General features: G+C 36.5%; 1 protein-coding gene across 2 annotated transcripts in view; it reads left to right on the top strand.

Moving 5' to 3' along the window:
- The window catches only part of LOC306843325 (neuroplastin-like), a 35,997-nt gene that overhangs the window by 17,130 nt on the left and 5,170 nt on the right, over nt 1-13,697 (top strand). Inside the window, exons 4-6 of one of the 2 annotated variants that reach the window (XM_079374736.1) lie at nt 2,216-2,310; nt 8,156-8,292; nt 9,215-9,491. In XM_079374736.1, coding sequence (XP_079230862.1) covers nt 2,216-2,310; nt 8,156-8,292; nt 9,215-9,491 — 509 coding nt within the window. Of the gene's footprint in view, nt 1-2,215; nt 2,311-8,155; nt 8,293-9,214; nt 9,496-13,697 lie in introns of both variants that reach the window. The other variant, XM_079374737.1, reaches the window with a different exon arrangement.

The raw sequence follows: 13,697 nt of genomic DNA, 5'->3' as shown, positions 1-13,697 counted from the left end.
GTCCCCCATGTACACCCATACAGGGAGCACCGCAAAGGGATGAAAGAGGTTGAAAAGGTTGCCGACCCCTGTCCTATCCTAACAAACTTAGCTTATTTATCCAGCTTTCAGGGGATGTATAAATCTGTTTAAAAAAATTGACCCTTATGACTTATTTATGTGTGTGTGTGTTTATTTATTATTGTATTTTATTCTATTGTTTAATTCCATAATTATATTAATATATATATATATATATATATATATATATATATATATATATATATATATATATAGCATTATTAACTTATTTTTTTGACAGGACAATAATGAAAATCATGGCCAAAAAAAAAGATCAAAATACGAAAATCTGTGGTTCTTAAACCAGACTTTACATTTAATCAAACCATCATTTATATGTTTAATTATTTGGATTTGAGAATCTAATTTCTCAATATCAATACCGGTCCGATTCACTCCAGTATCGTTGCAATTTCCATCGAGGAATCTCTGAGGACAATCAGGATGTTCAAGCAGAAAATCTCTTTAGTAAGATGTCTGATCAGAGCGAAACCCCCCACCAGAGCTTTCAGAAAGTCTCGTCAGCCGGCCGAGAGTGATGTGGCGCGGGGCGATCTGCTGTCAGACTGCATGTCACAGGCTCCACAGAGACGCCTGCACTCAGAACAGACAGCACTGCGCCGGCAGCTCTAGCACTGCGTAATCAACTTCCCAAAGCACATCTCCACCTGAAAATTGCTTTCTCAAAATGTTGTCATAATAGCTTTCTCTGTCTGATGATTAATAATATAGTACTTTTTCAGTGATTAACATCAGCTCTTAAAGCGGACCTATTATGCCCCTTTTTACACGATGTAAAATAAGTCTCTGATGTCCCCAGAGCGTATATATAATATACCTCAGATACATTTTTAGCTTGTTAAAATTGTCACTTTTAGGGTATGAGCCCAAACATGCTGTATTTGAGTATGTTGCTTTAAATCCAAATGAGCTGTTGCTCCCGGAGAAGAGGGCGGAGCTTCAAGAGCTCAAGCTCTAACATTAGCAGTGCTAGCCTTTGCAAATAAACACTCCACTATTAGTTCAAGCCTGTTATCTTTACAGAAAACTACTCGGTTTCAAAGTTAGTCAGCTGATTATACTGTGCATAATAAATTTGCTTTTATGAATTACACGGATGGGGAGCACGGCCGATTTTTTTCAAATATGTGATAAGACAGAAACTTAAGTCATTATATGCTGAAAATCTTTCTCCAGAAATTCTCCAGTTCATATATTCAGGATTAGTGGAGTTTTGTACCTCTTTTTTATATGAATGAAATTAAGATTTCTATGGAAGCTTGTTTCCACCACGGGATAAAAGAATGAAAAACATAATTGCTGCTTTTTAATCTTATCTGAGTTTATCTTATCTGACTTTTTTCTTGCAACTTTGAGAAAAAAAAGAGAATTGCAAGATATAAATGCAGATTTGAAAGATGTTAACTTACAATTGTGGAAAAAAAGGAACTGTGAGATAAAAAAAAAAGTTGCAATGAAATTATTATTATTATTACTATTATTAATTTTCGTGACGGAAACAAAAAAAAAAACAGGACGGCACGGAATTGCGAGAAAGCAAGTCAGAATTCTGAATTTATATCTAGCAATTCTGAAAAAAAGTTGTGAGAAACTCAGAACAGCAAGAAAAAAGTGAGATATGTGAGAAGTTGCAACTTTTAAAAAACTTTTATGATGGAAATGAAGTCAGAACTGCAAGACCTCTGATTTGCAAGATTTAAAATGCAAGAAAGAAAGTCATAATTCTGTGAATCTTGTTTCTGTTCCTGCATTTCACAGTAGAGCGTGATGCTTGCAACACCAGGGTCACGGGTTTGATTCCCAGGGAATGCATGCATTGATGTAAATCTTGAATGCAATGTAAAATTATTTGCCAAATGCATAAATGTAAATGTTCCTCACACAAAGATGCTGTATGACTTCAGGAGACTTGAAATATTGTGCAAGCAATATAAGCTTATATGGTAGAAAATTAATTCTTCAGATTTGGATTGTTTCGCAGAATAAATATAATAGCATACAGGTTTGCAGTGACATGAGGGGGAGTAAACATGGCATTTTCAGTTTTTGGTGAACTGTTCCTTTAAGAAGGGGGAAAGCGTTTTGTGAAGTTCTAGTTTTGAGCTGGCAGTGATTTGTGTTTCTTGTTTTGTAGGTTAAGTAAACCGAGGACAGATGATTCGGGTGAATACATGTGCGTCTACGCCTTTAAGTCTGCTCCCAATGCCAACGCTTCCATTGAGGTCAAAGGTAAGAAATCCTTTCACAAAACTCATTAACATACTGTTAACACCATCCAAACGCTGTTGCCATCCAGTAGAGACCTAACCCATGTTATAATTAGGTATTGTTTGGAGTGTAATTAGCCTCTTTTCACCTTAAAATAAACTCGGTGAAGAGCAGCAGTTTGCCGGAGTGAATCCAGACAGTCACGTCCTGAAGTCTCACTGAGGCTGAAGACGGCGATTGCGTCTCGTTAGCGTTTGTCCGCGCGGTGGGTGGCATAGTGACACCCGGATAGCTGCTGTCACTCATAATCAGGCCAGCCATCCGGCCTGGACTTCATAACGACTCAAACGTGCTGTGACTGAATATTTCAGACAGTAAATGAAAAGCTCAAAAGAGGAAGGAAAAGAAATGAGATGAAAGGCAATCTTTTACTGTTTTTTCATTTTTTGTCTTTCTCATTAGATTTACTGTAATACAATAATTTCTTATATTAAAAAACAGTAATACTATGATTTTTAACTTAATTAAAAATTTACTTTAAATAAAATAAGCATAAATTAGTACATGACAAATATAAAATTTTTGCTAATATAATTGATTTATTAACTATAAATTATTTTATTAATGTATTTGTTTGTTTATTTATGCTATTACTGTAAAAAGCTAAGACTATTATTTTTTTAATTAGTACCTGACAAATCAATATACCATTCTTTTTTTAATATTGCAAAAATAAATTTCATTTATTACAGTAAAAACTCTAATAGTTTTATTTATACTATTTTAATTTAATTTTAATTTCATTTCATTTACATAAGCATTTAGTACAAATACACATTAGAATAAATACACAATATTACAAAATTGATTTAATAGTTTTATTTAATTATTTTTACAGTAAAGAATACTATTTTTAATCATACATTTTTTATTTAATTAAGCAAAAATAGACATACCATTTTTTGCATATTACACTTTTATTTATTAGTTTATTTATATTACTTTGTTTTATTAAAATAAAAAACACTGTATCAATACCGTGATTTTAATATTTTAATTGAATATTTCTTACATATTTTTTATTTTAATTTAAATAAGTAAATTAGTGTAAATTAGTACATGACAAATAAATATAGTATTGTTTCGTTGTTATTGATGTCGTTTTTGCATTATAAATAAATGATATATTTTTAAATGTATTCATTTATATTTTGTGGTGAAATATGATCCAGGCATGTCCTTGACTCGTTTTGAGGTTATTAGCTTGTTTTCTGGACAGTGGGAGCTACAGATGACACAAATAATGTTTGTATGTATATGAAGTGGATGGTGATCTCCACTAAAACAGTGGCTCGCAGCCAAAACCCCCGAGACCCGACACAGTCTGAGCTTCCCTGCATGTTCCTCGCAGTTAAGCCAATTTGTTTTGACACGGCCGTCAGACGCACTGAGCATGCCCGGACCGTTATGTCAAGGCTCTCTTTAAGCGTTGCCTGGTTACGTAACACGCTGATGTCGCTGTCCGCTTTGGCCGGGCTTTTCTGCCCCAAGTCTGTGAGATGACAGCATTCAGCTCCCATGTGCCACAAGCTCCGTTCTGCTGCTAGAAACACACGATGAGGAAGCGCAGCCCCCCATCCTGACGTATTGTTCCTGTCCTGTTTCTATCTCTTTACATGCACAACTGGAGCTACAAGACACCTGATGAGCTTATTCATATCAGTCTTGTTCAGGAATTCAAGAATCAACGCGCAAGTTTCGGTACTACATAGTATTTGGGTGAATATGTTTTAATGTCTAATCGTTTCGCAAAGACAGAAAAAGGAGCAAGTTAGTAAATGAAAACATGACTAGGTCACATTTTACCACAATTAACAAATGACGTGAACAATTAAATATTTATTCACCAGTTTTTAGGACTATTAAAATTATTTGTAATTTCCAGTACTTGCAGAATTAGCAGTATTTGCAGTGAAAATATTTGTATTAGCAATTACATTCTTAGAAATTATACACAAAGAACTAATCAGATGTTTTGCATTAAGGTAATTCAAACATAAATGAGTTTAATAGTCATGAAAAAAGTAATGGTCCTAAAAATAGGGTTCATTTTCTTTAAGCAAAATATGTGTTATTGGTTTCTTTGATTTTGTGCTGAAATATGACCTGCAGATTCACCCGAATACTAAAAAAAAAATAGAAAAATGTCCTGAGGCCCAGTGACATGAGACAAAAATATCCCGTCTTGGATATCAGATGAATATGAGGTTCGGTCGTCCTGTGGGAGTCGTTCAGGTTGAATGTGGCCCATCATACAGCCTGTCTGTTCACCCCTAACCGCTCCAGTCTTTGGCACCTTCTCTCTCTCTCTCTCTGGTTTTGCACTCTGAGGCAACAGATGGAGGTTTGCGCGGTGGGTTGGGTTGGGATTAAGGCTCTGGATTCATTCCCAGTGTTTCTAATGACAGTAGTTTACTGTCCACTATCATAATCTGCCCTGTGCATGCATGTTTCTAGCTCTGCACTCCCAAGTCTTTTTAAACAGCAATATACTGTGATGTTTGTGCACAATAATCACAGATCGCTCTTCCATACGGTGGCATAATCAAATTAAATCACGTCAGGTGCGTTAAACCTTGGCCTGTACCTTTACGTGTGTTTATATTTAGTAAGGCATTATCAAGGAAGGATGTCGGTGCGCCATCTGTCGTGCGCGTGAGTCATTTTTACTCCATACATTGGCCCTGCATGAATTCCTGTCTCGATTGTGCTGTATATATTCCATCTGTCACAGATTGCATTGGGTTTGGGTTACACAAGCTCTTTCCTTTCATAGCAAACGAGAAGCCCTACAAATAGCAGCGTAGAGGAGCTATCGGTATCCCGACACCGTTACCGATCTCTGCCCAGCATTGATCACACATTTCCGCTGGCGATCAGGACTTGAAAGCGTGCCAGGCGATGGGGTGGAAAGGAGGGAGAAAGAGCCGTTTATGAACAAACGAGACGCTGTGAGAGAGGAGAATGCTGAGCTCACTGTCGCTTCTCAAAATGTTATGTCTTATTTTGGATAATTATAATTATCCAATAATAATATATAATAATTGCATATTTCACCACAAGAAATCTAATTAACAGAAATTCATTTTTCATTGAAAAAAAAAAACAAAATTATAAAAACAATACTTTGTTTTTGCCCCCATTTTTCATGAGCTGAACTCAAAGATCTAAGACTTTTTCTATGTACACAAAAGGCCTATTTCTCTCAGTGTCTGAAAACCATTCAGTATCTGGTGTGACCACCATTTGCCTCACGCAGTGCAACACATCTCCTTCGCATAGAGTTGATCAGGTTGTTGATTGTGGAATGTTGGTCCACTCCTCTTCAATGGCTGAGTGAAGTTGCTGGATATTGGCAGGAACTGGAACACGCTGTCGTATACGCCGATCCAGAGCATCCCAAACATGCTCAATGGGTGACATGTCCGGTGAGTATACTGGCTATGCAAGAACTGGGATGTTTTCAGCTTCCACGAATTGTGTACAGATCCTTGTAACATGGGGCCGTGCATTATCATGCTGCAACATGAGGTGATGGTCGTGGATGAATGGCACAACAATGGGCCTCAGGATCTCGTCACGGTATCTCTGTGCATTCAAAATGAAATAAAATGCACCATTCCTTCAACCCTGTAGAAAATGAGTGAGGTGAACTGAAGAGAAGAAGCACCGTCATGGAGCTGGGAATCTGAAGGGTCTGGAATGATTCTGGATGAAGGAATGGTCTCTGATCTCTTGTCAGGTGTTCTCTAACCTCATCAGGCATTATAGGAGAAAATGTAGAGCTGTTAAACTGACAAATGGAGGTTTCAAAAAGTATTGAATAAAAGGGTGCCGTTAATTGTGTCTAATGTGTTTTAGAGAAAAACATTTATTTCATAATGATAACCCCCCCCCACCCACATTTTAAATTCTTATTATCCAATGAAAGGTTAGATTTTTGTGAATTTTTTAAATAAAAGATCAAAAGGATTAACAATGCAGATTAATTTTCACAGCCTTCTTTGATCATATTTACCAAGGGTGCCGATATTTTTGGCCATGACTGTATATAGCATGTAAACCAATGCATACTATTTACTGTGTGTGTTTGATTGAGTGAGATTGTTGATGGTTTTTGTTCATATACCTGTTTTTAGGAATGTTAAGATCTTTTTTTAGTTTAGGACTTAATTCCCTTAAAGCTGATTCTCATTAGAAACAGACAGTTATACATTAATTTTTAATTAAAATACTAACATACATTTATTACATACAGTATAATAAATGATGTTGTCATTGGAAGGAAGCTGATTTATTGTGTCTCAGAGACACTGTGAGTGAGGATAATGCCGAACTAAGCTCCCCATAGCTTTTCTGCCCATGACACACACACACACACACACACTATCCTCAGAAGGCACGTGTGCACCATAATTAGACCTGGTGATGTCAGCCAAGTTCCAATCCACGCCTTCTCCATCCTACACGTTCACGCTCTGAGATTCGTTTCATCCTGCTTAATTACACGAAGGGAATTACGGCAATTTCAGAGATTAGCGGCGGTTGCAGAAGGTGCAGCGTGTTAAAACGAGCAAGGCGAGTTACGATCATATGTAGTATTTATAATTACGGAGAATATTGGGCCGCGGGGTGTGTGACATTGAGCTGTGTATTATCCAGTGAAGGGGAAGGATGGTGACTCAGCACATCACAGAGGGAAAGCCTGAATTACCGCGCCCGAGGGGGGTTGCTTTTAATTAAGTCTGCGCCATCTCATCATGTCAATCATTTGTGCTGTTGGGATACACGGTTATGCAAGAATGATTAAAATTAAAAAGAAAATTCACATCCAAAACTATATGAAATCAAAATACGAGTTTTGTGGCTTTTATTTGTATACTGTATGAAGTTCTGTTCTTACTCAGTATTTTTTGTCATGTTTTCCAGTGCAAATGTCTAAACATTCTCAAATCACATGTGAAATTACATAAGAAGTCATTTTCTGAGGAATCAAGAAAACTGCTTAAAACACACACACACACACACACAAAATCATCCAGTGGGGTTAGAAAATTAAATAGTTTTCCCTTTAAATTAAGTAGATTTCTGACCCCATATTTCATCTCACTTCATTTTGATAGTTTAAGAAAAGACTTCTATTTTTATGCTATTTAGCTTTTTCTGTTATTTTGGTCATGTTTTCCAGTATAAAATATTCTTAAATTGATAAACATGTACTTGAAATGCAAAATGATTTAAGATATTAAGTCTTGTTTTCAGTATGTATTAAAATTAAGTGAGTTTTTGCTTAAAATTAGAAAAAATGGGGTCCGAAAAATAATCGTGTTTACTGAATTTAGACTTACTGTCATATGTAATTTTGCTTTAAATGAAATGTGTCTTGATTTAATAATGTTTAGATATGCTGCACTTTGTTGCAACCACAACTGTTTCTGAGGAACGACATTGTTTGGAGAAAGAATAATGTTTTATATTAATATCATTATACTTTATTTGCTCGGTTTTATTTTCTGAAACCTTACTACGAATATGGAATAACTGTTTTATAAAAGCATTAAACCCTGTGAAGCTGTGGTTTACAGTGTATTTATAACAGCTAAGGGTTTTTTATAATAATGCCCCTTAGCTGTTATTAATTCACTGTTCATGCCTTTTCTTCTGTACTTGCGTTCATTTTATGAATCACACATACGCATATTCGAGAAATGATCGTAAGATCAATTTTAGGATGTTTCTGCGCAACATTTTATAAATGCGTGTTGTAAAGGCATCATTACAGGTAAACTCTTCTGTCTCTGCCCAGCTGCTCCTGAAATCATTGGCCACAAACGAAGCGAGAACAAAAAAGAAGGTGAAAATGCGACACTGTACTGCAAATCAGTGGGATACCCGCATCCTATCTGGATGTGGCACAAGAAAGTTGGCCGGGGATCTTACATTGTACGTAAACAAGTCTACCATATTCTGCTCACCGAGGCTGTAATTATTTAATCAAACATACAGTAAATGTGAACTATTATTACAATTTAAAATAAGTTATTTCTTTTTGAATATATTGTAAAATGTAATTTATTTCTGTGATCAAATCTGTATTTTCAGCATCATTACTCCAGTCTTCAGTGTCACATGATCCTTCAGAAATCATTCTAACATTTGCTGCTCAAGAGAGCCCGGTCTCATGAAAATGCACATAAATCGTACGCCAAATAAAAACAAAAACTCATGGTATTGATACGCAAAAATTGATTTTGTCATGCATATGATATGCACGTGTTTGGCGTACATATAATACGCAGTTTTCACGTGCATATGATACGATATTTGTTGGCATGCATATGATACGCAGTTTTCGCGTACATATGACACGCATCTATCCCACAACCCTAATCCATCGCGTAGCATATGCACGCCAAAATCCATTTTTGCGTATCAATACCACAATTGTTTGTTTTTATTTGGTGTGCTATTTATACACACTTTCATGAGATCGGGTTGCCCAAGAAACATTTCTGATTATTATCAGTTGAAACCAGTTGTGCTGCTGAATATTTTTGTGTTAACTACGATACATTTTATTTTTTCAGGATTCTTTGATGAATAGAAAGTTAAAAAGAACAGCATTTATTTGAAATGAAAATATTTTGTAACATAATAAATGTCTTTACTGTCAATTTTGATCAATTTAATGCATCCTTGCTGAATAAAAATATTAACCTTAAACGTTATTTAAAGGAATAGCTCACCCAAAAATTAAAATGGTGCCACCATTTACTCTCCCTCATGATATGACTTGGAATCGCATTGAAATAGATTTCATAAACAGATGAGATGATGTCATGAGTTCTTCATTTTCTCGTAACAGGACATTGACAACAGCACCGGCCGCTTCTTCATTAACAACAAAGACAATTTCACAGAACTGAGTATCATCAGTCTGGACATCAGCAAAGACCCGGGCGAGTATGTCTGCAACGCCTCGAACATCATCGGCTCCAAAGAGTCCACGACCATCCTGCGGGTGCGGAGTCACCTCGCCCCGCTGTGGCCTTTCCTGGGCGTCCTGGCCGAGATCATCATCCTCGTGGTCATCATTGTGGTTTACGAGAAGCGCAAGAGGCCGGACGACGAGGTTCCAGATGGTAAGTAGCACTCTGCTTTTAAGAATATTTGAAAAAAGTCTTGTGGTATGATTTCCCGGAGGCGTCTGTTGAAATGCTGATCTTGATCGGCAATATAATATCATCCTTAAGTGCTGTTGTTTGGGCAGTAGATCAGAAAATGAAGTGAATTATTCTAGAAATGTAGGGCTCCACAATTATAACGGATTATAATTGCTGATTTTACTTAATAATAGTGACATAAAACACTTATTTTGTGCGAGGCAGCTACATGAAATATTCTGTATAAAGCTATACATGCAGAACAGACTTTAAATGCAGAAGGAATAAAGTGCTCCAGGGACGATTTTTCCTTTGGCTTTTGTATTATTGCATAAAATAAGCTCTGTGACCAACAAAAGTTTATGATTTTTACATATTTTGCTCATCATGATAATCTTCTCAAATTTAAAGAATTTTGAAGCTTAAATAAAATTGCCATAAATAAAAAGCAAAACATAGGCTATAAACAAACTACATTATTAAGTTTACAACAACTCTTTTAATCTATGTCTAGAATCTACAAGTGGAAAATTTAGATTAGAATAGTTTGCAAGTGTGCTTTTATAAACACAAGTCTGTAAAAGCAACTGGGTTTACCTTTTAAAATTGCTGACTTTTAATGTCCCCTACAACCTCGGTAGTCCCATTTAGACACTTGTAAATTGTCGCCATTTTCAAGGCACATAAAAGCTTAAAAATCATTAGAGAATAAAACGTTAAAATATCTTGAGTTTGTGTTAAACAGACCTTATTTCAAGCATTTAATCAAAAAAACCCAGTGACTTCAGCACAATGCAACCACAAGTGCAAAAATGCAACTCATTCCCAAGTTTTAGACATTACATGTTTGAAATGTCTTAAAATGACTTTCTCAAAAGTATGGAAAGAATCATTAATAGAATTACAATCAGAACAGTAATTGTTAAATTCCTCCTGATGTTTCAAATGATGTTGCCTCAGCATTTATTTTCATCTGACAGTCACAAATAAAAGTAAAACATAGTAAAACACCCATTTAAATAAACACTTACACAAATAGGCCTGTTGACTCTGATTGGTCATTGCATTCATGTTCTCAACAGAGCAGTCTGTGATTGATTATAGAGCTCAACCGCTGCCAACAACATGTTGCAAAAAGAAAATCTTGATGCATCTGAAGTTGACAGAAATACAACAATGACTTAATTGCATCAGCAGTAGCTGCAGTCTTATATATTCAGATAATTGTGCAGCCCTATGATGTACCACACAAACAGATGAAACTAGAATAATCCATATAGGCTGTTTTGAACATTGAAGCCGCCATCAATAATATATTCTGAAGCAGGTTGTTAGTGGGTCATTTACAGATGGAGCTCTTAGCGTAGTTGCACGAGTGAATATTCATGAGTGTTGAGTCAGAGGAGAGCCACTGGGAAATACTGACCTCTATGATTGACCACGTTTTAATCTGAGACCGGATCCTCCACTAGAAAGACAAATCAGAACACTGGAGTTCCTCACATTTGTGCGCTCTTAAAGTTAATGAATAATTGATGCAGTCATCAGCTGCACACGATTCTCTCGTCTCAGAAAGAGAAACAGAAATGGTAATATTGTCCGGTTATCACAAGATTTTTGGAAGCAATTTTGTCACACTTTGCACTTTTAAAAATAAAGTTTCCAAAAAGGGGTTTTTGTAGCGATGCAATTGAAAAACTATTTTTGGTTCCCCAAAGAACCTTTCAGTGGGTTTTTAAAGGAGCTGTTCACCCAAAAATGAAACCTGTCCTTAACCTCAGGGCATCCAAGATGGAGATGAATGTATGCTCACCAATGTATCTTCTTCTGAATGGGTGCCGTCAGAATGAGAGTCCAAACCGCTGATAAAAAACATCACAATAATCCACACCACTCCAGTCCATCAATTAACATCTTGAGAAGACAAGAGCTGCGTGTTTGTAAGAAACAAATCCATCATTAAGATGTTAAGTTCAAAACGGTGCTTCTGTCTATTATGGTCCATAATAACACTTCCTCCAGTGAAAATCTCCTGTTGTCTCTCGCATCAAAATCCACCCATATATTTGTTTAGTGATGTTTTGGCTTGTAAATGGTGACTTATCTGTGCAGATTTCTCTCCTGTTTTAGATGAAGCTATTTTGTCAGTCATTATGGATTATGGATTCATATTTTGGCCAGAAGTGATGGTTTAAGTTAAAAACTCTTTCATGATGGATTTGTTTCTTACAAACACGCAGCTCTTGTCTTCTCAAGATGTTAACTGATGGACTGGAGTGGTGTGGATTATTGTGATGTGTTTATCAGCTGTTTGGACTCTCATTCGGAAATTGGTGGGCAAGTGATGCAACGCTACATTTCTCTAAATCGAATGAAGAAACAAACTCATCTACATCTTGGATGGCCTGACGGCGAGCACATTTTTAGCAAATATTTATTCTTTTGGCGAACTATTCCTTTAAAAAAAATAAAAATAATGCTGTGTAAAGAATATCTAAATAAACTAAAGAACAATTCTCTACTATAAAGAACCATTTGTGCAGTGAAAGGGTTTCATGGACATGAAAGGTTCTTGAGTGCCAATAAGGAACTGTTATTTTTAAGAGTGTGGCCCCAAGGGAAGAGGAGGAGAGGATGGGGAATCTTCACGGTAGCCGGCGAGTCGGTCGGTCTAAACCAGCTCCGTTCTGAACATGTCGAGGCTGCGAGTGTGACAGTCTCTAAAGGGATGCAGTCAGGCATAGCTCCATGCTAATTTGACCTTTGCAGAACCACAGAAGGGTATCTCAGAGCCAGCGGTGGTCAGACGATACCCTTTACAATGTGCTGCGAGATGCACCGTGTTTTAGTGACTGACAACACGACTTACAATCTCAGTAAAACTGAGCTGCTTTTATTGCACTCAGCTTAACTCCAGCTAGAACTAAACACATGTCTGTCTTATTTAGTCTCACTGCAGCATTTATCAGATCCAACATCCGCCCAGTAAGTGTTTGTTTACATGTCTAGCAGTAAATTGCATGGTATGCAAGAACTCTGCAAGAATAGAAAAGAAATATCCTATTAAAGTCAAGATGACCTGTTTACTTTCTCTATAAACATTCCCGGTTTTATAAGCTATTCATGCGTGCATGTTTTTCCAAAGGAAAAATCTGTTGTCTTGATCCTTCATCAAAATAATTACTTGCTTTACAGTTAAATATAGGGCTGCATGATAATGGTTAAACTGATAATCATGATTATTTAGCTCAAAAATCACAATTATTGTGCAGCAAACAAAGCAAACAACCGTGTGAAGTAAAACAGACTGGCACTATTACATGTTCATTTGAGCAAAATATCACATATCGCTAAACTCCACCTTGCATGTTTGCTGGTATATTAAGATCATCAATGGGGTTTTTCTCAGTGCAGAGAGAGCGTGTGTGGGCATGGTTGCCAGGTTGGGAAGATCAAGTAAAACATTGGGCAGGAAAGCTTTGATGGGGGGGATTTAAATTCTTGACATCTGGCAACTGCAAACATGAAAGCTAATGGAGGCTTGTAGCAAGATAAAGCAAAAATGAGATGTTTTCAGGTAAATATTGCAGATGATTAAGCTTCATTAATAAAGAGAAGCAAAAATCATGAATGCAAATACAATTTATCATGCAGCCCTTATATTTTAGGCTGATTTCGCTGGTTGCAGTCAGTGTTCATGTATGAAAGGTTATGCGATAACAGCAAATAATGATAGATTTGAAAGTCTGTTCTGTTGGGATACTGGCGAGGAACTTGTTGATCGGGGCTGTGAATGTTGTTTTATGTTGACGTGTAGTTTGTGTGCTGATGAACACAGGATTTGTCAGGTGAGCTGTGAGTGCTAAACCAGCGCTGCTTCTGCCAACAAACAGGGCCGGCTCCAGCTGGAAACAAAGGGGTTTTGTGTGTTCATAATAAAATATACACTCAGGGCAGTAAGTGAATAACCCAGGTGCTCAATCAAACTGAATGAAAGTGTTTCACGATTGTGAGTCCCTGCCTGAAAGTCACAACAGAGTCTATTTTTTTTCTTCTTAATATAATGGCTTCAAGTAAATAACTGGTGAAACTGTGTTTTTTCCTTTTCCATGTGGCTCCGTATTCTTTGTTGTTGGTAAGTTTAAGAACTTGCATGTCTTGAGAAATTTCTGCTTCTCTTTGTCT

This window comes from Barbus barbus (assembly GCF_936440315.1).
Source record: "Barbus barbus genome assembly, chromosome: 23".
In the NCBI taxonomy this organism is placed as follows: Eukaryota; Metazoa; Chordata; class Actinopteri; order Cypriniformes; family Cyprinidae; genus Barbus; species Barbus barbus.
The sequence above is the reverse complement of the archived record's forward strand: the minus strand, read 5'-3'. Positions and strand labels throughout refer to the sequence as shown.